The sequence below is a fragment of the Sturnira hondurensis genome, unplaced genomic scaffold, assembly GCF_014824575.4.
Source record: "Sturnira hondurensis isolate 20B ecotype Veracruz unplaced genomic scaffold, ASM1482457v3 Scaffold0007865, whole genome shotgun sequence".
In the NCBI taxonomy this organism is placed as follows: Eukaryota; Metazoa; Chordata; class Mammalia; order Chiroptera; family Phyllostomidae; genus Sturnira; species Sturnira hondurensis.
In genome coordinates, this window is record NW_028080496.1 from 6,767,392 (window position 1) to 6,794,488 (window position 27,097).

The window sequence follows — 27,097 nt, forward strand, 5'->3', positions numbered from 1 at the left end:
TAAAAGAAAACTGTATCAAACTCAACTCAAACGACAATAAATAGCTAGGGAATACACAGCACAAGATCTAAAAATACGACATCAATAATACAAAGCATGTATGGAGGAGTAAAACTGTAGTCCCCTTAGAGAATATACTGGAACTGAAACATCAATGAGCTTAAAATCGACCACTATAAAGAAGATATACATAAACCTCAGGGTAACCACAAACCAGAAACCTACAAAGCATACACAAAGCAAACTTAAACAATACACTGAAGTAGAAGAACGAACCTCAAGAGAAGAGATCAGAAAAGAAAGGCACAGAGGACAACTATAAAAACAGCCTAAAAACCACAAAGAGCCCCCTATACAACTTTAGAAGGCAGAGAACACGAGCAGCCCCTTGGGAGAAAAAGGCAGACCTCACCAGCCAGCTTCTCCATGACGTCCAAGGATGTCATGTTAGAGTGGAAGCCAGTGAGGTTTTTTTTTTTCCTGGAGCTTAAATCACTGGCATATTAACCCAACCTCAACTTATCCCGTTCCCACTCCTAGAAAGCTTAGGCCAAGCCAGGTAGGAGAAGCAGCAACAGCCAGCAGTTTTTGACACAACTAGCTCTCTATTCTTTGGAGACACCCTAAGACTCTCCCCCAAAACAATGAGGGTTCCATGTTTACTAACCAAAGAGGCAGTTCTCAAGAAATGATTAGGTGGACCCACGAATATATATGAAATAATAGCTTGCTCCCACCTCTCCCACAAGGGCCATTTTATTTCTAAGTTTTTCTTCTAAACCACCAGGTCCAGACACCTCCCACTGGGCCCCACCTCTCCCCACTCCAGCCTGTGCCCTCGTCCCTGATCACCAAAGTCACCTTGCTGGCCTCCATCTCAAAAACATCCATACCAATACACACGTGGTTCACACCAAAGGGTTTTTTTGTTTTGTTTTTTGTTGCCGTTGTTGTTATTGTTTGTTTCTTTGTTTTATTAAACAGCCTATAGTGTTGACGCTCCAGAATTTGGAAGGTCATTCTCCACTGCTCCTGCCAGGCCTGGCAATGAGCTCCTGGCAGCTGGAGCCGGTGTTTGGGAGTAAGGCAGAGGAGCTCGGCTTTGCTCATCACTCCCTGACAGCTGTCGAAAAGGCAAGTGTGAGCTGCAGTTCCAGTTCAAAGGTTCAGGGGGCACACAGCTTCTATGTGGCCGGTCCCATGGTGTCACCAGTCGGACCCAGGAGGACACCGTAGAGGGGAGAGATAAAGCAGGCCTGCCCTCTGGCAAACAGGGCCGAGAAAAGGAAAAGGAAAGTCAACAAAGGAAGTGAAGTCCGAGGGGAGCAGGCATGCCATGTGCGTTCCATGCAGCAAGCACTCTCCCCAAGGGTCCCCCTCTTTCCTGCAGAGGCCAACATACGGTCCTTCCAGGCAAGGGCTGCAGAGCACTGTGCCCAGGGAGGCTTGGGAACCAGGGGACCCTGCAGCTCTGGCCGCCCCTTCTCAGGAAACTGAAGAATCTGAAAAGCGGGTGAGCAGAGAAAGGCTAGAGTCTTCAATCCAAAGCAATGGTGCAATTAACAGGCAAATACACAAACCTTGAGAAAGCCAGAAGAGAAAAGAGGAGATTTTTTAAAAAGTACAAAACACCTTTCCAGAGAGAACAGAGTCCCAGGGCCCCAAAGGCACTGCCAGTCCACTTCAGCAGAAGCACTGACCCCAGGGAAACAGAGGAACAGGAGCCTCTATCAACCTGAGAAGTCAACCCAAGTCCCTGCTTCCAGAAGCCACCTGAACGAACCCCTGACCCACACCTGTGGTACCTCCTGAGTTCAGTGGGTTTCTGGTCCAGCCTGGCTGAGACCAACTTTAAATACAGTCCCTGATATTCAAAATTCTTTGTGAACTAGCTATGCTTAATTCTGCTGAACCCTTTAAAAAAGAAAAGGGAAGAGAAGGTGAGGGAAGGTGCCACACACGTGTGCACTCCTGCTATGGGCTGACCAGCTCTAAGCACTTTCACTTTGAACTTTCACACAGTCATTCCCAACATAAGGCCAGAACTTGACCAAGCCCAAAAGACCAGCAAAGGTTTAGACATCTCGAACATCACAGATCCAGGAGAGCAGGGTGTCGGAAATCCTAAATACACAGATGGAGATCCTGCAGGCTTTGGGGGGAGGGTTCTTGATAACCTCTCGTCTCCTTTACTTTTGTCAGCTGTTGCTTCCAAATTAACATTTTTTAAGTCAACACATTTCTATCCTTTTCCCTCTTGAGGAAGGAGAAAGCGTGACATTTCAAAGGGGTGTCCAGAGGGTGGCAGAGGTGATTCTCCTGCGGCGACATTCTGAGCAGGCGTGACACACACACATGTGCCAGAGTTTCATAAATAATGTTTGTCTCGGCTTCAACACCTCGGAGAAGACGGCTTCAGATCCCTCTCACTCAGGATGCAGCTGACCAACTTCCCACAGGAGGCCAACAGGCTGCAAAACAGGTTTTACCTAAAAGAAAAGGAAGAGTGGGTCAGTGCCTTCCCACAGAGCTCCGCACCCACAGAGCTCTGACCCCTCCCTAACAGTCGCCATCCCGTGGGTCACACTGCCCGACCACAGGACCTTTGAACACGATGCTGTCTGGAAGGCAAAAGGACCTCCTCCAGGTAATTCCTTCTCTTCCCTCAGCTCCCAGCTCAGGATCCTTTCTCAGTTCCCCACGTAGACCTGACAGCCCACAACCTCTTTTCTCCATGGATTGCACCTTCCTAGTACTTCTACAGGTGTTTATGTGAGGGCTTAGCAAAAGTTGTATGTGAGAGTCCAAAAAGTAAGTATTTTTGATCCCACTCACTGCCGTGGGGCAAAATCAGCCACAGAGAGCACCGACGTCTGGGTGTGGCCGTGTTCCAGTAAAACTGTGCTGTGAACACTGAAATTTGGATCGCATGTAACTTTTAGATGCAGTTTGCTGACTCCCCATTTATGTAATTATCTGATGGATGTCTGTCCTTTGCTTAGTCTGGAAGCTCCTTGCACGCAGACCCTTGTTGGAGTTCACTCACCTCTCAAATCTATTGAAGACATCACCTAAAAGAACTTAGAAAAGGAGAGAAGTCTGAGAGGTCAGAGCCACCACCAAGATCTACCGGCGTTCCATCATGGGCATTGTATAACCAAACGTGGACAAAGACTGGGGATTTAATAGGATTGATAAAATAATAACTTCTCATAATGTATGATCTCAAATATGAATATTGTCATATCAGGCAACTATTTACTAAAAGATATGGACACCCGATTTTTAGGAAATACACACTTAAGTATTATTTACACATAATATATGTCACTTACCCTCAAACAGTTTGGGGAAAAAAATCTGTATTCACACATAGAGCCCCATCATTGGACAAATGAGGTGAAATGTTTGGAAAATGTTAGGAAATGTTAGGAAAATCTGGGTCAAGAGTGCTCCCTATACTATTTTTTTAGGCTTAAAATTATTTCCCCCCCAAAATAATAAGGTCAACAGACTAGAAAACAAAGACAAATCCCCGTAGCCACGTCCAAGCTGTACAGGCTGGCACTTTACAGCAACCAGTGCCTCTCCTCCGGGCTCAGGAGTGGCGGCTAACCCCCACTGACCGACGTCGACAGCCCAGGCACTCACCCCACCCTACAGATGCAGCCCCAGGGTAAGCCTCCCACTGGGCCTGCTCCACAGTCAGGTCTCCCACTGCATCCCCCGCAAGCTCACTGAAGAGGATGAGGGATGGGCGCCCAGGGACCAGGGAGCCAAGAGTCAGACCAAAGTGAAAGGACTCAGTTTTTGATACCTACACCAGAGCAGACGCGCACAGAAACCAAAGCCAACCGCAGCAGGCCTGCTGACTCTGGGAAGGGGAGATGCCAGATTCCACAGAGGTGTTCACTTTATATACCTTCAACCTGCTAAGGATTCACCTTTACAACATCCCAACATTTCTGATCTGGTGACGTGCCATCTTACAGATGTCCCAAGAGCTTACCCCCAGGATGTTCTGCCAGGTCCCTGCCTGCACTGTAACCCCACACACAGCTGCTGATGCACCCTGTGCTGATAGGAATAAACACCGACAGGGTGGGGAAAGTCAAAGCAGATGGTGGGAGCCCTCCACAACTCATCCAGCATGTCACTAATCCTTGGGTTCCTTCCACAGCAGAGCTAAACCTCCAGAGCTGCTGTTGGAAAACAGAACACAACAGATCTTTCTCACGCTTCCATGAGAAGCCATGGCTCTGGGTACCTGAGAACTCCCATGAAGGTCACTGGCTTTGGGGAGCTCTCCACATGGATATGACCCCATCCCAAGTCTGAATGGGGTAGCTGGCTGCCCTTCAGACCCTCTGGTGCAACTGTGACTCAGGAAGTAGCCAGGACTGTGGACACAGGGACGGGGTGAGGAGGCTGGCAGTCAAGTTCCACCCCTCTTCATCGCATCTGTCTCCCTGAGGTTCTCCCCCACAGAGGGCCCTGGGGGTGCAGAGGTGCACAGCTGCAGCTCACCTGTTCACCCCTACACTCACTCAAACCTACTTCTTCCTGCAACACCCTCACTGCCCCCTGCCCCTTAATCCATCTTGGGCTTGTTCCCTGGGCCTTTCAAACCTTCCATAAGCTTCACCAACTCTGAGAAGAGCTTCCTGCCTGAAACAGGGGCCCCTCCTGGCGGCCCACAGCATCCTGTTCTTTCCTCCCTGTGGCACTTACCAGGTCACCCTGTGTCAGAGTTCCTGGTTGTCTTCCTGTCACAGCACGGGCTCCTGGAGAGCAGGGCCAGGCTCACCGGTCCTGCACTCACAGGGAATGAATGAGCAGGATCTCGAGCTGGACACGTGAAAAGCGTGACAAGCAGAGATTTCTAAGAAGACTCTCTCGACCCCTTACTTTCCCCCGCACGTCAAACTGTTAATGGCACTCCTGCATCATCACCGAAGTAAACCAGACAGGATGTCAGAGTGCCCCTCTGCCCCTGCCCTCCCTGGAAACCCCGTCAGAAGTGAAGGCACATTATGATACCGTGACCCATGCTTCTTTCAGATTTCCCATTGTCCTGTACAACGGCACTGGGTTATCACCATACCAGAGAAGAGGGACACGTCCCCACCTGTCCTACAGGAAGCTTGTCTGTTGGTGGACACAGCCCTCAACATGAAAGCACCTGTCTTGGCACCTGTTCAGCACCCTGGCCGCTGACCTCTTGGTGCACCGAGCAAGGATGTGGCTGGACCAGGGCACAGAGGCCACAGGAATAAACAACGACAGAGAAGCAGAGGGAGGAAGAGAGGCCCCATTTGTGAGCGTGACCGAAATGGACAGACGTGAGGACCACTGTGTGTCATGGGAGCCTTCTGCCATCCCACCATCTTCACCCCAGCACAGCAAAATGGGGAAAAACCAATGCAGCTGGCTTCTACAAAAGCATTGCTAGTTAGGGTTACTCGTGTTGTTTTCTGTTTCTCTCTCTCTCTCTCTTTTTTTACAGATTCTTAGGTAGCACCATAAACTGCATGTGAATAAGTCAGATTGAGTAGTAAATTTTCACTGCCACAAAAATTCTTGTTCACATAGCCTTGTCCCTTACAGACATAAAACTCAAAAATAGTTTTAAGATGCACAATACCGTAGCCAAGAACTGCCCCCCAAGGGCCAATACTGCTATTCAAAAAACCCAAAAATGCCTTGTGAAATGCCCACTTCTAACACATGAGCTCAGTCCTCTGCAAGAAGGAGGGTGGCAGAGCTTTATTCACACTGGTTTGGGGGCAGCCCCTGGTGATGTTTAGGCCCAGGTTGGATGCCCCCATCCTCAGGGGGACCTCCAGGTCCCTAGGTCCCTTCCCATTTGTTTCAGGCCTCATAAGCTCACGGTCCATTGCCTCTACACGGTCCAAATGCAGATATGCTCCAAAGAACTTCGTCCCCATCCTCAGACCATGAGGAATTACAGGGGGGGCACAAGGGCCTTCGGGCCCAACCACTCGGGAAGTCCCTGTCCTGAGTGTGCAGAGCAACTGCCACCGGGCGCTCCTGAGGACCCCGAACCCTGGGCCTCAGCCTAGGAATAAGCAAGTCAAGTCCGTTTCTCCTCCCCGCATAGCGTCCAGGTCCCCTTGCAGCAAACAGCCACTACATGCCCTTTGTTCCAAAGACAAGACGCCAGGCATGGCCTCCAAGGTTGCAATGAAAATCTCATCAGTTTCTAATTAAATTCCCACTGGAAGCTCTATCCTCAAGAGGGTGGGAGGCAGGCGATTCTAGAACAATTGCCTGCACCCCCACAGGCCACATTTCCCCCAAACCTAAGAAGCAAAAGAACAAGGGCCTCCCTCTCAGGGTAGGCAGGGTTGGCAGGAGAAGTATGTCCTCCCAGCACCATATCTTGGGGCAGCGTTTGTCACACATGCCAGTGCCACCTACCAGACAAATGGGAGGGAGGACAGCATCTGCCTTGCCTTAGGGGACGGCCAGAGAGTGTCATAAAAGTCTCCTGTAATGAACCAGGGATGCAGAGAGGCCCAAAACAGCAGCCCCAGCTACATGCGAGGCCAACCCGGCTCAAAACACAGGCAACCAGGATTTAACAGCCTTTTGAAATGTGGAACCATTTCAAGGTCCCAGGGTCCTCTGTACTCTGTTTAGCCACCATTTACTCTCTTTTAATGAGCCTTCTTAAGTACAGGGTTGGAACCTCTTTTCTACACCCCCCAAACACGCCAAACTCCAGGCCCTACACATTAGAGGTCATATCTCATGTATTCTTAACATCCCAGATAATGGAAGCCTGAAAGGAAGGCTGGCTGCAGCCTTGCCCTGCTCACCGTCTCTCTGTTTCCTGCTTGGCTGAAGCAGACAGGATCTCAGTCACGAGATGTTGTCAGAACTACACCCATGTAATAGTAAGAGCTAGGGTACTGCCTGGCTGCCCTGGCACCAGGAACGTGATTTTCCTCTTTGCACTCACTCATGAAATCACTCAAGGTCATGATCCAGCCACATCCGATTTAAACGTACTGTTTCCCAGAATGAACCAAAACATTTAGTTGAGCTACGTCTAAACAGGAAAGACAAGGACCTGTGAACAGATGATCACGTGTAGACAAAGTAGTTCTCAAAAAACACTAAACAGAACATAAAATAACCCTTAAAATTGTGGTTCTTTTCAAATGTATTGACCTGAAAAGTTGTCCATGATATGCGGTTCAGGTGAAAAATGTTCCAGAACAGCATGTGTCGCACGGTCCTGTTTCTGTCAAAAAAGAAAGTTCCACATATGTACTCACACACACCCTAGTGGCTATCGTGAAGCAGTGAGATAAATTTTATTTCCCCTTTTTCTTATCTGTATTTCTATACCATACACTGTACCAGTAATGTAAACAGCCTCTAAATGGTCTCTTTAAATGGCCAGTTGTCTTTGAGCCTGAAGACTACCGCCGTCCTGTGTCTAGCGATTCATTCCAAGTTCACTCACATCCTTGTATCACTGCAACCATGAACAGAACAAGCTTCTGACGTGAGCAAGCCCAGTTCTTCCCGACAAACAGGGAGGTGGGCTGGGCTCTGCAAGATGAGGAAAGCTGGTGGGAGGCAGCTGAAGTAGATCAGGTTACAGAACAAACACCCTCGGAAAGAAGGCTGAAAATGAACGAGCTAAAATATTCAATAGAAGTTAGAAAAAAAGAAGGAACTGCACCCAAAGAAAGCTTGAGGAAGAGAAGCAGAAGTCAATTGGAAATGATAATATAACAGAAAATATCAAAGAAGCCAAAGTTTGTTCTTTTTTTAAATTTTTATGTATTTATATTCAGAGGAGAAGGGAAGGAAAGAGGGAGAGAAACATCAATGTACAGTTGCCTCTGGTGTGTCCCCTGCTGGGAACTGGCCTGCGACCCAGGCATGTGCCCTGACTGGGAATCGAACCGCGATCATGTAGTTCGCAGGCCCACGCTCAATCCACTGAGCTACGCCAGCCAGGGCCAAAGTTTGTTCTTTGTATAAATGAATTAAAATCAAACTTCCAGCAAGCTGGATCAAGAAAAACATAACCAATATTAAGGATGAAAAGGGACCATGAGCACACACGCTACAAAGATTAAAAAGATGACAATAAGAGAATGTTGTGAACAACTTTAGGATGATACATTTGAAAACTTAGATGAAATGGACAGAATTCCAAAAAAAATAACAACTGATCCAAGAAAAAAATGAAGACTAAATAGTCCTATAAATATTCAAAGAACTGATCAATAGTTTTAAAAAATCTTTGCACAAAGAAAGTATCAGGCTATTCCCAGCCAGTATTGGCAAGATCTAGTAAACATCCAGGAAACAAACAATTCTAATCTGATACCAACTATTTCAGAGGAAAGGAAAACAAGTCACACACCCCAATCTGTACTAGGAGGCAAGTCAAACCTGGACAAGGATATCCAAGGCAGGAAAACCACAAACCAATCTCAGTCACTAAGAGGAACAAGAAAGTCCTGAACTAAACATTAGCGAACTGAATGCTGCTTTTGTTTAACAGACTATATCTTTATCTAATAAAAAATGTAAATTGTGAAATATAAAAAAAAATCAGCAGACTAAATGCAGCAATGTATTAAAAGGTAACACGACCATGACCAAGCTCAATTTTATATCAGGAATGCAAAGTTGGTTTAATGTTAGAAAAATCAATGAATATAATTCTACCGCCCTAACGGAGTAAAGGAAAAAGTATGATGTTTTCAATAGAGCCAGAAAAAGCATTTAACAAAATTTGACATTAGCAAATTAGAAATAGAAGGAGACTTCCTGGTTAAAAAAAAAGAAAAAGAAAAAGATTTTTAAAACCTTGTAGCAAACACTACTCTTCCTTGTCAATATGAAAAGCACACCCTATAAGACCAAGAACAAGACAGGACGCCTATTATCACTTCCATTTAACAATGATTTAAAGGCCCAAAAGGAGTACAAGAAAAACCAAAAAGAGAGAGAGAGAAAAAATGTTGAAGGACTTGGGGGGTTGGTACTAGTTTCAGATGATATACGTACACAGAAAACCCCCAGGCCTGGCTGGTGTAGCTCAGTGGATTGAGCGTGGGCCTGCGAACCACACAATCGCGGTTCGATTCCCAGGCAGGGCACATGCCTGGGTTGCAGGCCAGTTCCCAGCAGGGGACTCACAAGAAGCAACCATACATTGATATTTCTCTCCTTCTCTCCTTTCCTTCCTCTCTAAAGACAAATAAATAAAATCTTTAAAAAAAAAAAGAAAACCCCCAAAATCCCCACTGATACTACTAGAATCAGTAAGAATTTAGTGAAGTCGCTGGATTTTTAAAAATCAGTATTTAAAAAAATCAACTGTATCTATAAATGTCATGAGCAAAAGTGAGCAAAACAGTGTTTTTAAAAAGATACCAGAGACCAAGTCTCAGACCCTGTGACAAGGGCTTACGGAGGAACCTGTCTCTGAAGCTGTCCCCAGAGCAACCACAGAGCAAAGCTGGCAGCCCCGGAAGCAGAAACCCGGAGTGGAGACTGATCCTGCAGGACACAGGGGCTCACTGTGACGGATGATCTGGGGTCAGAGACTAACACACGAGGGTTGGCTGGGGCCTGAGTGTCTGCCAAGAATGGTGATGGCAGAGAGGATTCCTCTGTTACAAGTTACCGCACATGCAAGGGCCCATGCTATCATGTCAGAGGGAGAGTGCCGGTTACAAGGAAACACTCCAGAGCACACTTCGAGACGTGGTTTCTTACCTGCCTCTGCCCTTGCAACTCTTCTTTCAAAAACAGAAGTATTATCTGCTACCTTAACACCTACCAAGTGGTTCATTTACTCATTTGCCTTTGGAAACGAAATCGCATTGTAGGAAAAATGTCTGCATCTCCATCTTTGCTGCAGCATTATTTCCCACAGCCAAGACATGGAAACAACCTTAGTATCTATCAACAGATGAAGGGATAAAGAAAACGGATATAGATACAGTGGAATGTTATTCAGCATTAAAAACAAAAGGAAGTCCTGCCAATGACAACAATGTGGATGAACCTGGAGGACATCATGCTAAGTGAAATAAGTCAGACTGAAAAAAACAAATACTGTATGATCGCACTTGCAGGTGGTATCTAAAACAACCACTCATTTAAAAAATCAGATTTGTGGCCACCAGAGGTGGGTGTGTTGAGGATGGGGGGACTAGGTAAAGGCAGTCAAGAGACACAAACTTCCAGGTGTGAAATAAATGAAGTACTAAGGATATATATAATGTATAACATGATGGCTATCGTTATAGTTAACACTGTTGTATGGTGTGTTTTCAAGCTGTTGCAAAGAATAGATCCAAAAAGTTCTCATCACAAAGTAAAAAAAAAAAAATTGTAACTATATGAGGTGATAGATGTTAACTTATTGTGGTAATCATTTCACAACATGTGTATGTGAAGTCATTATTCTATACACCTTAAACTTGTACAGTAATGCATGTCATTTATACCTCTATTAAACTGAAAAAAATTAAATATTTAAAAACTCATTTGCTTTTGGTGGAGAGTGTCACAGCCAGCAGCAGCGCCAACACAGCAGTAACCGTCAGTCTGGCAAAGAAACCTGCTCCACTAGTTGAAGAGCTGAGACAAGTAAGGGGAGTTTCTTCACGTGACTGTGGTTTCAGTCTGAACCTTACCTCCGTTACAGCCGACTCGGTATCAATCTCACAGTCTAGGGGACAATAGGTGTATCCACGTACTCAAGGAGGGGCCCCCTTTTCCACCTTACACTCAAGAAAGAGCCTACAGATAGAATTTCTGGACAGGGCGATTGTCATATTTCTCTGTTGGGGCCTTGTCTTATTTAGTGAGATCTGAGTCCACCACAAAAAGGGCTCGGCGTATTGCAGCTCCATGGAGCTACTCTGGCCACCAAATATGGATAAAACTCTATTCAGTGGCTCAGACTCAAAACAGCACATTGATCCACTTAAGCCATCAAGTGCTCCTACTCACAGCCCCCCAGGCCTGCGGGCTGCAGGGCATAGCAAACCCTTTGTATTATGACTAATGATGAAGATACAGTTTTCTTCACATTACGTTTTATTTCTGTGCATTGACTATGAGGTGGACAAAGTGGCTTAGCAATAAAATCAGTAAATAAAACAACCACTACCTTTCATACGTGTATATTAGTTTGCAGTTTGGATGAACTGACGAATTGTTTGGATTCTTTTCAAAAGGTGCTGCTTTTCACCAAAAGTATAAATTATAGTCAATGATTTTTTCTCCAACTCTGCTATCTATAACCAACCTATGTTTTGTTTATGTCTTCTAGGTGTGATTCATTAACAAGTTATTTCTAATATCAGTAATGTACGTACATACGATACTACAACCATTTTTTAGACATGAATATAAAAAATGGTATTTTTAAAGCATGAATGTCTCAAAATATAAAATACCTGGGAATATATCTAACAAAAATTTGTAATAGATTTACAGAGAAACTTTTGAAAGTACTGAAAGACAGCTTTGAAAATATCTGAAAAATAGTAAGTCATTGCATGTTTGTGGATTAGAAAAGTCAACATAAAGTGGTTGATTCTCCCTAAACTGATCGAAAGAGTCCACGCAGCTCTAGCAAAAACCCCAAACGTTGTTTTGCTGAACCTGAGTACCGATATATACAGGAGGGCCGCGGGGCAGAGAGAGCCAAGGCCACGCTGCAGAAGTCGGGGGGTGTGGGAGATTCACCTCCCCAGGCGTGGAAAAGCTGTGTATAATGGTCAGTTTCATGTGTCAACTTGACTGGGTCACATGGTGCCCAGATATTTGGTCAAACACTATAGTCTGGGCATATCTCTGGGGATGTGTTTGGATGAGATTAACAATTATACCTGAAACCTGAGTAAAGATAATTGCCCTCCCCAATGTGGATAGGCCTCCTCCAATCCGGTGGAGGCCTGAACTGAGCAAACATCTGAGGAAGGAGAATTTGCTCTTCCTGACTATTTTTGAATTGGGATATTGGCCTTCTCTTCCCCTGGGACTGGAACTTATACCTTTGGCTCTCCTGGTCCTCAGTCCTTTAGGCTTGGAGCTTTATAAATAAATCTCTTTCTATATATGGATATAGGATTGTTGGTTCCATTTCTCTGGAGAGCCCTGAGGGACAAAGCTCAGAATTGGGTCTGGTGTGGATTTGTGTCTTACCTTTGCCACTAATAACTGAGACCTTGGGCAAGCAACATCCCCTCTCTGGACCCCTGAGCCCTCATCTCTGAACCACGTTCACCCCCAGCTCTCACACTGAGAAACCCACACATCTGAAGTACATCCCAAAAGGACCCACAAACCACACTCCCCTCTTGAAATCACAACATCATCCTGACCTCCCCACAGGCTACCTGCAGAAAACACACCTGGCGTTCGAGTTTATCAGTTAATGCCATGCTCACTCCCTGCTCTGGGGAATCGATTTAAGAGAGGCCGAGAGAGAAGTTCCATTTTTGTGTATAGTGTGTGACAGGTGGGGCTGCTCCAGCCAAGTCCCCCAGAGCAAGAACGGGAAGAGCGTCTTGTCTAAAATTCAGTCCTCCCTTTCCTCCTGGAAAGCTGACTCTTCAGTGTTGGCACTTGGGAAAAGTAGGCGATAACTGCTTCTCTGCAAGTGTTTCCTGCTGCTTTCTGGGTGCTGTGTGCTGTTGTAGGGATCAGAGCAGTTGCCCCATAAGCAGCACATCCCAAGGTCAAACACTTGACCAGAGAACAAGAACGCACGCCTGGCCTTGTGGGGTTTTCAAAGGCGAGCGTCCCACCGCCCCCAAGCCCGGACACCCAGGAGGCAGCTGCTGTCCCCACAGGCACCTGTATTTGATGTCAAACACTGTGGAGTCCTCATCCTCATCATCCTCTTCATTTAGTGGGGCCATTTCCACTCGCTCGGCTGGAGTGGTGATGATGTCATACTTGCGGGTCTTCTTCAACCTCTTTCCTGACCTGGAAGAGAAGCACATTCCTGAGAACTCCATAATCCCCACCAAGGCAAGCCACACTGCTGTCCCCAACCCGGGTCCCAAGAGACCTGGCAAATACCCCAGCTCCTGGCCTTGATAACCCTGGTGGTCCTCACCCACACAACAGAGATGATTATACCTGCCCTGCATGCTAGAAATCCCAGTAACCAAAATAGATAATAATACCCAGGAACAACATGTTAAAACGGCGAAATCAATGCAAAGAAAATCCATGATGAACAAAAGGTCAAAATGTTCAAGGAGGACAAGAGCCAGCCCTGCACTTACACGGCGGCCATGAGGCACCCTGTGGCCTGGCCCCTCCCCCCTTCATCTGCCGTGTCAGATGGCCACTGCTCCAAGCACAGGTGGCCCCGCTGGCATTGAGAGTACTGCCCCCTGGGCCAGCCACGTGGGATTTGGGTCGGAGCCTGGCCACTTGCTCCCTGAGTGGTCATGGGCAAGTGAGTTAATCTCCCTAAGCCTCACTGTTCTCAGAAATAAAATGGCATAAGAATGATAATTGCCCCGCCCCAGGCGAGGGAGAATTAAATGAGATGATGCATGCAACAAGCCTGTACACAGGAGGCTCTCAGCAGAAGTGACTGTTAGTAAATATAATAAACAAATGGAAGTGTTACAGCCTCTCTTCTGTGCCCGGGACTTATAAAAATGAGTCAGTATTATATCCATCATGAGGATTTATGAAGCTACTGAGTTGTAACACTAAGCTTTTACCTCTGAAATAATAGAGGACCACTGTGGGCCACAGGGAAAGTGCTGAGACAAGGCCTTCGGTCTCCAGCGTCATTCTGTCTGCGTGAAGGATGCGACGTGTATCAGGGAATAGCTGAGCATTCACGATGCCACTGGGAATACGGCTGTTATTATGACCACCAATGCCCTTTGCATTTATTTCTCCAGTCTCCCGAACTCTTTCCCAAATGCCTTATCTTCTCCAGTGTCCCTTCTTTTTAAGTGTATTCGACACTGTCTACGAGAAACGAGCCGATCCCCCCAAAAACATAAACAGGGCACTGAAGAATCATATTCTCTAACCATTCTTCCTGTAGAGTGTAAGCCATTCCCGATGGAGACCATGTCAAAGGCTCATGCGAGAGCTCTTTGTCCTCGGCGCACACAAACTCTCTAAGTTCACAAAACAATGAAAACACAAGTTTACTTTCAAAGTTTCCTCCCAATTTCTTTGCAACATCAATTTGCTTATCTTACCTACCTCATATGATTTACCAACAATACAGCGTATTATATGTAAATAACACTTCCAAAGTCATTTGAGTTCTCTGGGTAGAGATTTTGGGAAACAGAAAGAAACCAGCTATAAATCTTGAACCCAAAGTCTCATCACAGGACAATTTGTCCGCCCTGCTTTTATCACTGGTGAGGGACGGAGGGAGGGAGACAGGGAGACAGAGAGAGAGCGACGGGCGTGAGACTGCTTGGATTTTGAACATGGGAGGAACATAATGCCACATAATGCCATAATGTGACAGGAGATAAGAGGGGTAGCATGGCCAGTTCCTCCCCAGTGGTCATGGGGCCATGGTACTTCGGAAGCAGGCCTTGCACAGGGGTATAAATGCTAGCTTTGTAAAAACACCATTGGCCCCACATTCTCACCATCAACAGATTTTTGATGTATCTTCACCTCCCCACAAAGGAGTAAAATAAATCTTTGCATCCTGCCCTAGGTGACTTATAATCCCTGACCAAATCCATCTCCAGCACTGGATGGGGGACACGGAAGCCCAGAAATGACTCCAAATGTCACAGACAATCCCTGAGTCACAGGGAACACCACCCATCCCCATGCCCTCAAGGCCAGGGTCAGGCTCCCATCTACACGGACCCCCACACCACACCCTTCTCAGGAAAACAGCCCACGTCTCCACCCAGGCGACTCAGGGCTGCTGGGAGGGGCACTGGCTTTGCGCAGGGGCAGACTGGCCCTTCTGCTGACTGTGCCTGAGCCCTGACACACGCGCCCGAGGCCTGGGGAAGCCCCGTGTGGGCACCCAAAGAGAGAGGGGGACCAAGTTTCAAACCTCCTGTGAAGCCAGCCCCCCTTGATAACTATGAAGCTACTCTTTGTTCACCAAAGCCAGGCCGGGCTGGGTTTCCCGTCACACACAACCTACAGAAACCCAACTGCCACAGGGCTGCCAAGAAATGAAGGCAGGCGCAGCACTAGCTGAAGCCACCGCTGTAACAAGAAACACCATCTTGGGGGTTTTCCAGATTTTAATAGTAAACCTCCCACGTATAAGTATAATTTTCTCATTTCCTCAAACCCTCTAAAACCCTCAGACTCTTCCCTGCTCCAGAAACAAAGAACCATACATGAAAAAGTGCTTCAGCGACAATATAAACATTTTTGCTTAGGGCTCCCTGTGAACAGGTTTCCCAAGCAGACGAACAACCTGGTGGCTCCTCCTCACAGGGCTGTTTATGAGCACACCGGCCCCAGCAAAAGCCACAAGTAACATGGCCACTGGAGTCTCTCCGGGGGACAGTGGGTCAGCCTCGTGGGCAGAGCCCTGGCCTCGCTCAGAGACGCATGCAGCTGAGGGAAGCAGCACCTGGTCCTAGAAGGAGCCCAGGTGTACAGTCAGACTTGGGTTCAAAACACAGTGTCTCCTTCGCCAAGGAGGACATACAGAGGATCCAGAGACACATGAAAAGATGCTCAATATCACTAGCTATCAGAGAGATGCAAATCAAAACCACAATGAGATACCACTTAACACCAGTCAGAATGGCTACCATAAACAAAGAAACAAACAACAAGTGTTGGAGAGGTTGTGGGGAAAAGGGGACTCTAGTTCACTGTTGGTGGGATTGCAGACTGGTACAACCACTATGGAAAGCAGTATGGAATTTTCTAAGAAAACTAAAAATGGACATGCCTTTTGACCCAGCAATTCCACTGCTAGGAGTATATCCTAAGAACCCTGAAACACCAATACAAAAGAACCTATGCACCCCGATGTTCATAGCAGCACAATTCACAATAGCCAAGAGTTGGAAGCAACCTAGATGCCCATCAGTCAATGACTAGATCAAAAAACTATGGTACATTTACACAATGGAATTCCATGCTGCAGAAAGGAAGGAGCTCCTACCCTTTGCAACATCATGGATGGAACTGGAAAGCATTATGCTGAGCGAAATAAGCCAGGCGGTGAAAGACAAATACCATATGATATCACCTTTAACAGGAATCTAAACAACAAAACAAACAAGCAAGCAAAATATAACCAAAGACACTGAAATACAGAACGTGCTGACAGGGTCCAGAGGGGAGAGGGGAGAGAATCACAGGGGAAAAGGGGAAGGACTCACATGAACAAGTATAAAGGACACATGGACAATAACTAAGGTGGGGAGCGGAGGTGGGAGGGAGGTGGGGAGCACAGGGTGGGAGCAGGGCTGGGAATACAAGAAAGAAAACTGTACTTGAACAACAGTTAAATAAAAACAAAAAACAAAAAGACCACAGTGTCTCTGCACACAGGCCTGTTTCCTCGCTGTATGGGGATGTCGGGGTGGGGGGGGGGGGAGACTGAGCAGCTTCAGGATACTGCTGGGCATACCGCTTCCTGAAGAAGAAAAGGGAGGAGGAGATCGAGGAAACAAAGAAGGAAGAAGGCATTGCTGGCCCCTCCCCAGCAGCAGGGCCCTTTGAGGCGAGTTTTCTTCCCCAGGACACGGTCTCATTAAACACGGCGGCCGCAACAGAGTGACGGCAGTGGTGGATTTCAACAAGCGTCCACGCTGCGCTTCACAGGATCAGGCAAGACGAGGGACATTCTAGAAGACAAAGGATCCTTCCACTGGAGCCAAAATACACATTTCTAACAAGACAGAGGAGAAGTTCAAAATTCTTTTACCCTGAAATGCAATCCTAAAGCCAGGGAGTTGTTTATTCAAAGGCCCTTTCAACAGCTGGTCAACAGCAGGTCCCAGTGAGCGCTGGCAGGCTCCACTTACGCAAACACAGGGGCGAGGGAGGGGCAGCTGAACAACCGGGAGAGGGACCTTCCTTCCTTGCCCTCCCCACAAAGAGAAACAAACAAAACAAGTCCACAGGGTTCGTTTGTGTTGGGAAGTTCACTTTGGGGGGGTGGGGTCAGATCCACAGTCAGCATACCCGGAGACTGGGGTTCAGATGTCAGGTCTACAAATCCTTTGTCTCCCTGCCTCTGAGCGAGCCAGTCACCAGCCCCTACCTCCATCTGACAGGGCGCCAGCCAGGCCTTCCTGAACACAGGGGCTGGCCAGCCTCCGGATGCACCCGGCAGCGTCTCCACACCTCACCCTCGTCCTGGGGCTGCCCCTCCCCACCGTGCTGGGCCCCTCTGTCCCAGCACCAGCACCCAGGCAGGTGAGATGGCTCAGAGCACGACCTCAAAGCTCCAACGCCCCCCTGCCCCAGAACACAGAACAACTGCAAAGCGGGCCTGGTGGGACATAAACACTGGAACGAACGTGATGACGTTCGGCCATTTGACAGCCCACTCTCTGCCTTTGAGTGAAGCAGATACAAAGAGTGGTGCTCCCAAACCCAGCGAAGGGAGAGCAGCTACCCAGCTTCCCCACGGCACTGCCACGCGGCGGAACAGAGGCCCTGCATTTCCAGATATTTCTACTTATCACAAAAGCAGGAGATAAAATTTTGATTTGAAGACTCCCCATTTTTAAGTGCCCTTAATTGCCTCTGTCAAAAACCACTGTGCAGATCAAAACAAAACAACAACGAAAAACTTACCTGCAGGCCATCAGTTCACAACCTCTGACTCTGTTTCCTGGCCGTGGTGTACTTGATCACGAGTACCAAGCATGAGTGACATGGAATAGTTCAGTTAAAAACCATGCCTGCCCAGAGAGATGGAATGATATGCAAGTTCAGCCAAGGCCTCCCTTATATCTGTTCTCCAGCAGCTCCATCACAATTTTAGGGTGCCGACTGCCTTTTACACAACCTAGCTGCTTCTCTGCTCCTTGGGCACTGCCCCCTCAGGACTGACAAAGCGGCACCATGTTAAGTGACCCCAACAACTGTGTCCAGCACACAACACACAGTGGGTCCAGAGGGGTTTGTGCTTCATACAGCATCACACAACATGCACCAGGCAACCCCTAAAAGCTCAATGACAATTTTTTAGGGCTTTTCTCTATAACACTACAAGCATTTTGCCTCTACCTGCTCCTGACCCTTATTTTCCTTCCCTCTCTCAATGCCTGAAGGACAAACCCAATTCTCATTCTTCTAAGACAAAATAATCATACCCCAGGTTTGACCTGTTTGAGGAACCACCTGAAATATGGCCACAGCAATGCCCCAAGACCTGTTCCTCCAGCTCCCAAGTGTGTTTGCAAAGGGCTGGGTCCACTGCGTTTTCATGTGAAGTGCCAGCTAGGAACATGAGGCCTAGAGCGAGGAAGGCAGCCTCCAGGGGCAGCTCCGCTGGTTCAAGGGCAGCAGCAAGATGACCGGGAAGGACTCGTTGATGAACCCAGGGGGCCCAACACGGCGTGGAAACTCTGGTGTTACTGTGCTTTGGGGCACGGGTCATAAATGATCCTTTCGGCATCTACCTGCCCCGGCCGCACGTCGGTTCTTGCCACCACTGCCCCCACTTCGGAGACAAGTGCTTCTCAGTGGAAGCTCCCGAACTGTTCACCTCAAGCCCAGATGTCCAGCTGCATGACTGGCATTTCCACGAGCACATTTCACCTGCACATCACCATCTCTCACCGAACCTTCTACCCTGATGGACCAATCCTAACCCCGTTCACCATGGACCCCACTCCAGACCCTTCNCTTTGGGGCACGGGTCATAAATGATCCTTTCGGCATCTGTGCCTAAATGATCCTACCTGCCCCTGCCGCACGTCGGTTCTTGCCACCACTGCCCCCACTTCGGAGACAAGTGCTTCTCAGTGGAAGCTCCCGAACTGTTCACCTCAAGCCCAGATGTCCAGCTGCATGACTGGCATTTCCACGAGCACATTTCACCTGCACATCACCATCTCTCACCGAACCTTCTACCCTGATGGACCAATCCTAACCCCGTTCACCATGGACCCCACTCCAGACCCTTCCGGGCATCCTGACATGTTTCTCTCCCCTCACTCAGGCCTCCAGCCCTCCCTCCTGGTGCTTCCAGCGCCTTCCACAGGTCTCACCGGACATCCTGTGTCTAAAGTCACCCTTTCATTATTTCACTCCTGTATTCAAATCTTCCATTTCCTCCTCTGACCCACCATAAATCCCAAAATCCTCCAGCTGGAATTCAAGGCTTCCAAAATCTGAAACAGGGTAAGGGTGGTCAGAAGGCTGGACTGGAAGTCAAACTCCTGCCCTTCACCAGCTGCATGGCCTTGAGCGAGACAGCTCATCCCTGCACCTTGATTTACTCATCTGTAAAATGGGGGCTCCAATAGTGTAGCACATAAGAATGAGGAAACACCTAAACAAAATATTTAGCGCACAGACTGACTGGTACACAGTAAGAGCTTAATAAATAATAGTTGCTGTTATCATCAGCATCCTAACGATTCCAAGTGATCGTTTGCTCAAACCCTACCCACAGCAAACCCTGCTTGGTCCACTGGGCCCTGGAAGAACCTCTTCTTCTTCACACCCTGTCCAGTCCTGACCCTCCTCCCCACCTGCCTGCCTAGGCCACTCCGTACCCCTCCAAAGCCCCCGGGCCCTTCCTCTGAGAGCTTAGCTGGTGTTGCTTTTGACACTTCACTCCCCCTTTCGAACCGGATTGCTCCTCATCTGCCCAGCAGCAGCATCAAGGGCATCATCCTTTCTCCCAGATTGAACTGGAAGTTCCTCACCTCTGAGTGTTCCCTGTGGCAGCCCCTACACTCACAGGAGGTCTCATTAAACACACTGGGAAGAACCAGCCATTCAGCAGGTGTTCTCCTAGGTCTTTGGCTGGGTGCTGGGGACACCTAGCTTGCCCAGTTCAAAACCCAGCCCACCACATCTTGAAGGCCAAGAAAAGGCCAAGCTGAGTGTCAGAATCACTGGGCTTAAACCCAACTTTTCCTACAAACTCACTGGGTGGCCTTCATTTATGGGCCTCAGTTTCCTCACCTGTAAAAGAGAGAAAAGGGAAGAGGCCAGGGGAGTTCTGAATGCGAGGAAACCTGACACCTGAGAGGTTGCAGGACCCCACGGCCCTGCCAGGCCGTGCCCAGCCCATGCTCTTTGCCACGCCCTCTCTGCTCCATACAGCCACTGAGTGTGGCTTTCCTCCTCCCTGCGCCCTCAGAAAAAGAAATATCAAACCTGGATTCCTGACAGATCGGTCTTAGACTACGTACAGGTTTTTAAAGTGAAATCACAACATGATTCTAAATGCATGGTCCCAGAAATTCCCTTTGCAAATGGTTAGAACCGAAATATTAGCCATAAAACGAAAACACTGAACACAAGCCAGGAAACCTTCTCTGCTTGAGTCCTGGAGGATGTTCCTCCGAGACACCTCCCCACAGGAGGCTAAGCACTCACATGGGCACATGGGCACGAGAGTACACCGGTGAAGCCAGACAAGCCAGAGGGCTCAGGGTCAAATTAAAGAGCAATTTTCCTCCCTTCCCCAGTTGCTAGAAGAAATCAGTGGAAGGTCCCAGGTCATCACAGGCCTGTTAATAAGGGCACCTCCTGCACCCTGGGATTCAGCAGTCAAGGGAGGCAGGTCCTACAGGGGTACTAAGTGCCCACGAAGGCTCTCATAGGCTACGGGCTTACCCATTCCATTGTACACGACTCAGAAGGAGATGCACCTGCCTGATTCTTCGGGCCATATAGCTGTATCTTCATTTGCAGGCAAGATCAAAAGGTTGGGGGTAAAGTAGATCTGTTTTCAGAATGGTATTTTTAAGTACAATACGACATTTGGCTGCCGAAAGAGGAGGGAGCCGGGGACTGGGTGACTCCGTCTCACTGGAGACATTCCGATAGTCCCCGGAAGTGTGGACTCTAATTAGTGATGGGAAACGGACGTCCAGAAAGGTACAGTAACTGCCCACAGGAGACCTGGCAGGCCTCACAGCCAGGACTCTCGGGGTTTCTCCACCTTGGCCGCACTGACCTCTTGGGCTGGATGACTCTTTGTTGAGGGGGCTGTCCCGTGCAGTCGGTGTTCAGCAGCAACCCTGGTGTCTCCATACTAGATGCCAGCAGCGTTCCCTTCGTCAGGTCGCAACAATAAAAAATGTCCCCCCACACTGCCAGCTGATACCAAGGGGAAAACCTCCCCAGGTGAGAAACACCTGAGAGGCTTGTTCTTCCCACGAGCCACGACTGTTTTCTTCTAACCTGGTAGAGAACTGCATCAAGGGAACCCTCTCTACCCACTTTAACACTACGGGTGGATTTGTGCTGCATTAGATTTACGTAACGCTCTCCCTCCACTGTGGCACAAAAATCAAATACGAGGGCAGCTGGATGGAAGTGATCAAGGGGCACGAATGTCCAGTTATGAGACAGATACTTACAGGGGGGGCGATGCCCGCATGATGACTCGACCTGACGCTGCTACCTGGTATGTTTAAATGTTGCTAAGAGCCCTGGCTGGTGCAGCTCAGTGGATTGAGCGCGGGCCTGCGAACCGCACGATCACAGTTCGATTCCCAGTCAGGGTACATGCCTGGGTTGCAGGCCAGTTCCCAGCAGAGGACTCACGAGAGGCAACCATACATTGGTATTTCTCTCCTCCTCTCCTTCCCTTCCCCTCTAAGGATAAATAAATAAAATCTTTTTAAAAAAAAGTTGCTAAGAAAGTAAACCCCGAAAGTTGCCATCATCGAAAAACCCACATTTTTTCCTTTCTTAAAATCTGAGATGATGAGTGCTAACTAAATTTATTCCACAATATACACGCCAAGTCATTATGCTGTACATCTTAAATGTATACAGTGCTGTATCTCAATTACATCTCAATATAAGTAAAGAAAAAATCAACTAAAACTTTACATTAAATTAAGATGAATATGTTTCACTTCTATAGCTTTTCCCTCGATTCTAAATCTTAGTCAACCCACCAAAAACGACCTCCTGATGTGAAACCGGCTCCACAGGCTCTCAAAGTCAGAGGAAGGGGCTGGGCCTTCTAACCACGGCTCTGCCCAAAGCTCCCAATTTATTAAAACAACACTGATATACAAACGGGCAATAACTAAAACCATTTCAGAATGGCAACATTCTCCAGATCCTAACAGTATTAGGCTTCTACAGTTTTTCTTAACTTCCATTCTATCACAAATGTCAATGCACAGTCGATGGGAAATCGGGGATTCCAGGCTCAGCAGGAAAGTTTGTGCGCCTCTTCAAAGACCCGGCTGAATAAAATAACCGAGCTTCCCTGCTTCCAACACCTGCGGGTCGTGGTGGTGTGCACCTGCGGGTCGTGGTGGTGTGCACCTGCGGGTGGTGGTGTGCACCTGCGCCGCTGATGCACGTGCGCCAGACGGGTGATGGCAGGTCACCTCGAATTCCTCCTCCTGTCCCTCCCCCAGGAAGCACCGAAACAAACCCTCCTTCCAGACAAGGGCACTTTACAGAGCTTTTGAAAGAAGAGGTGGCTGGGCCTACAGCTGAGTAGGGATCTGGGAGAAAGGCGGCCTGGGAGGAGAGCTGGGAGACTCGCCACGACAGGAAAGGGTCCCCCAGAGGGGAACCTGGGAAGTGGTGGTTTCAGGTGGCAGTTTCTGAATGTCTCCACCTTCCTACGAGACACCAGAGAGTAAAGCTGGATCCCCCCGGTCTCAAAGGGTAAAGTCAGGCCTAAGAGAGTGCATGGGGTAGGAGGTGCTGAGAATGCGCGTGTGTGTTGTCCCTGCATCCGTGCTACCCCCACAGACACGCCGACACAAAAAATCGGAGGAATCCAAGTTGTCTACCAACTAGACACGGCCTCTGTGTGGATTCCCTCCCGCTCTCAGAAACATGTCGAGGAACAGACATCAGGGGTGGCTTCATTGTGAGTGGGACAGAACTGCGTGTGCAACACACACACACGCACACACACAGGTACTCTCACCAGAGGGCAGTCTGCCTCCAAACTGCCTTTCCCACCTTCCAATTCTGTCTCATCTTAAAATTGTTTTCCTTAATGATTAAAATAAGTAAAAAAAAAAGTACAAATGAGACTACAAATGAGGAAACCTTGTAGATTAACAAGCATAGGAAGACATAGCTACTCAGCCTCAACAGAAAGTGGGGAAATGCAGAACAAAGCAATGAGATATCAAATCATACCCATATGGCAAAGGGACATACCCAGTAATTCTACTGACTCCACGTAGGAAAGTCAAAACTCCGGCGTACTCTGGGAGGCCCTGGCAAGGCGGGCTTCTCACAAAAGACAACGCAGGAGGGCCAACAGCCAAGAGCTGGTAGTGCGGTCTTGGTGAGGCGAGGAACTTCAGGTAGAGGGGTGGAGTGGGGCAGGACATGCAGGCCCAGGGCCACAGGACACCTCTGGAGAATCCCTGGAAGTCCAGGAAGGCTAGAGTAGCAGAGAGAGCCAAGACAGGGGCTCAAGAGGGAGGCAAGGCCTTGGTTGTGAAGAGCCACCTTGCCCACGTGTTAAGGAGAGGGGATGCAGGGAGAAGGGGCAATGTTGGTGGCAGAAGCACCCCTGAAGACTATGGCTGTGTCTATTTCAGAGACAAAGAAGGGATTCAGGGTGGGCAGAAGGGCTGGCAGGTGGAGCAGCTTCCTCGGGGTAAAGGGTTGTATGCACAGGTGGGATAGCCTCAGGGTGACTGGGGGGCAGAATGGCCAGGAGTGGGAACTGCCTGCTAAGAAGCTGGGAGAGGGGGCAGGTAAGAAGGATGCCCGGCCAGTGCAGCCCGCCTTTGGGAGCCTGATAAACTGAGCCTGCAGAGGGCCGTGGAAAGAGGGAAAGGTCACAGTACGGGCCACTGAGCAGCGTGATGGGGCCCTGGCACTGCCTGGGCCGTAGACTTGGAGAGTGCTCTAGAATCAAACAGATGACTCACACCATGCCCTGAGATACAGCTTTCTGCTTTGCCAAGGAGTACATGTGGACCATGTACCATCTGGGCCCTTCCCTGCTGTGAATGCCGTAAGTTCCGGTCTACATCAGCAACCAGGGTGACAGCTGTCCACCTGGAAACTCGCCCCAACAAGAACACCTTCCCAGAAAAAGGAGGCAGATCATGTCCATAACTGGCTTCCCATGACGACAGAACCTTCTCCCAACACTCTGCATCCAAGCCAGTGAGGACCCACCCTTGCCAGGCAGCTCAGGGCCCTCACATCTGTCCACATGCTGCTTGCTTTTTCTCCCTGACTCCTGGATAATGAAGAGCAGACTGGCAAAATAGTTCAAATACCTTCCTTAAAAGTACACTGCCTTATGGGCTCGGCGGCTTATTTTGAGCTAACTGTTTCAAACCTGCAGGCTCAGAGTTGCTCTAGGCACCAATGTTCACTCCAACTAACAATCAAGGAATCAGTAAAGGATAATGGAATGTCCGCTGAATGCCAAGCCAGTGAAGGGTATGGAGACACTGGGATGAACTGGTCACCCCCGCTCTCCAGGGCTGTCTCTAAGTATGGGAGCTGGATACTAACCCCAGCATGAGGAAGGCCGTATGGAGGGTGAACAGGGCTACGGCGACAAGAGGCCAGAAAGGGAAGTCCCAGCCTCACTCAGATGCCCATGCAAACTCCCCAGAGAAGAAGCATGGGAGCTGGGGCTTGGAGGCTGTGCGCCGTCTTGGCAGGCCCTACAGCAAGAACAGCCCAGCCCAGGGGCAGGAAGTGTAAGAAAAGGAGCAGGTGACAGAGAGAAGGCTCTGAAGGGCTGATGGCCACAAGGTGTACTGGTGTCAGCTTGTAAGGGCTCTGAATGCCATGCCCAGGTAATGGCTACAGGGAGCCACCGAGGTTTGCAATCAGAGGCATGGGCAGTGGCAAGGCCATGGCGAAGAGGGGGACAACTCGATTCCCACATGAAGGGGACCAGCAAAGTGAGGAAAACGTGGCCTAAGCCAGGGCACAGGATGGTTGGGTGGCTGAGGGGCCACAATTGCCCCTTCTCCATTCTCTTAGGTCCACTGGCATTTAATCCTACAGACCCACAGGAAAACGTGTTGGTTCAAAGTTACATCGCAGCAAAAGCAAACCTATGGGTAACTCCCCACCCTGCCCTTCCAGTTCTGGTTTCTGCTCCTGCAGCTGAAAATGCTCCCCCTGGGAGAGAGCAAGCCCCTGGCCCCAACCTCCAACAGCTGATCAAACACCGGAGCACACTGTGTATACTTGGAAGGGGAGGGAATGGACAGGGAATGATCACACACACACACACACACACACACACACACCACCCAGCAGCCTGCCTGAATAACAGGACACATTTGGTTCATATCCTACACTGAGAAGTAGCTCTTTCCTTCTCACTACCCCAGGGACCTAGCATCCTTCCCAATTTCCCAGATACTTTTTCTTTGAACTTGAGCTACCTACAAAAGCCTCTCCAAGGTCCCTTATGCCCATGGAGTTTTCACTGGGCCAGCTCAGACAGGCAGAAGCATGGTAGAGCTGTCTCTGTCCCCCACTAATAGAAAGAGTACTGAGGCCCCTGAGTCACCAAGCATCCTGAAGCCCAGCTCCAATCCTAGCTGCAAAGCATACCTCCGACATGCGCCCAGTGGACATCACCACATGCTAGGTACTGCTTCTTTCGGTAGCCCAAGAAAGGAAAAAAAGGCAGGGTGGGGGTTAAGGGAACCACAGATGGAAGATGGGAGAATGGTTGATCTATCTCCACCACTAAGTTTACCTGGATAAGCCATCATGCCTCATGGGAAATATTTTCCTCACCTGTGAGATGGGTATAAAAATAAATTCTATGTAAGGATACCAAAATTCAGAGTGCTATTGTTAGTATTAAGCATTAACAGAGAGTTCAAGGGAAACCAATATTTATTTTACATCTATCCAGTTAAAAGAGGAGAAAATTCCTAAAATGTTACCAGGAACACCTGGCGAGCATACCACCGCGGAGCACAGGGAGTGGGGGTAGATGGAACGCACCAAGATGCTCGGGTGCATTCAGAGCGGTGCATTCAGAGCATCTGTGCACGAAGGCGGTGAGGGCGCGCAGTGACAGCAGCAGGCGGTGCAGGGGACCTGCTGGGGAAGAAATGCGGCGAACAGACCCACCTGAAGACGCGGAGCAGCAGGCAGGCGATGAGGAAGGCAGTGAAGGCGCACGCCACAATCACGGCTGCCTTCAGGGTGGGCAGGTCTCGGAGCAGGCTGGAGATGCGGGTCACCAGGGCATCGCCGCTGCTGTTGGAGCTACCGCCGCCTGCCACCGCCGCCTCCCCAGACCCGGCCCGGGTGGTGTTCACAGGCCCCGAGCCAGGCGGCGGGCGCTCTGGCTGCGGCGCCGCTGCGGACTGGACACGGCTGGCGCGGGCAGCGGGCACGGCCAGGAGCACTAGCAGCAGCAGCAGAAGCGGTGGCAGCAGCAGCAGCAGCGGGGCCGCGCGCATTGTGCGGGCGGGTGGCGCGGGGCCCGGCAGGGTGCGCGGCTGAGCCGGGGTCCAGTACCCGCGCCGAGGCCTGCGCCCCGGGGCTCCTGCGGCCGAGGCGGCTGCGCGGTGCTTGGCAGGAAACTGCAGCGCCCGGAAGAGCCCGCGCCACCGCCACAAACACGTTGCACCGAGTCATTCGACGGACCGCGGCCCCACGTGGGCGGGGCAGGCCACTAGGCCGGGTTGCGGGCTGCGCTCCGCTCACCCGCGGCCCCAATCACCCTAAGGATCTAGGACCCCTTTAAGGAGTAGTAAGAGCCAGGCTCAGCCGTGTGCAGCCTCTGTGCTGTAGTTTCCATTTTATTTCCTTCAGTCCTACAACCCCTTTAGGAGATAACTATTTGTCTCATTTAACAGTTGATTTAGGAACCAGAGAGCCAGCTCACAGCAACCCAGATTGTGTCAAAGAAAGACTCCAAGACTCTGGGACCTGGAGGCCAACCCCCATTTTATTGATG

General features: G+C 49.2%; 1 protein-coding gene across 2 annotated transcripts; it reads right to left on the reverse strand.

Annotated features, from left to right (window-relative positions):
• Nucleotides 1-746: 746 nt before the first annotated feature.
• On the reverse strand, nucleotides 747-26,812 carry FAM174B (family with sequence similarity 174 member B). Of its 2 annotated transcripts, XM_037053689.1 has the most exons (4): nucleotides 26,263-26,812; nucleotides 12,874-13,005; nucleotides 3,047-3,080; nucleotides 747-2,489 (listed from the first exon to the last, which is right to left on the reverse strand). In XM_037053689.1, exons 1-3 carry the CDS (start codon nucleotides 26,595-26,597, stop codon nucleotides 3,068-3,070), a joined length of 480 nt encoding a protein of 159 aa, XP_036909584.1. In that variant the 5' UTR covers nucleotides 26,598-26,812; the 3' UTR covers nucleotides 747-2,489; nucleotides 3,047-3,067. The 2 variants fall into 2 exon arrangements, with proteins under 2 accessions (XP_036909584.1, XP_036909585.1); XM_037053690.1 differs by lacking the exon at nucleotides 3,047-3,080 and having other exon boundaries at nucleotides 26,263-26,797.
• Between the last annotated feature and the right edge of the window lie 285 nt (nucleotides 26,813-27,097).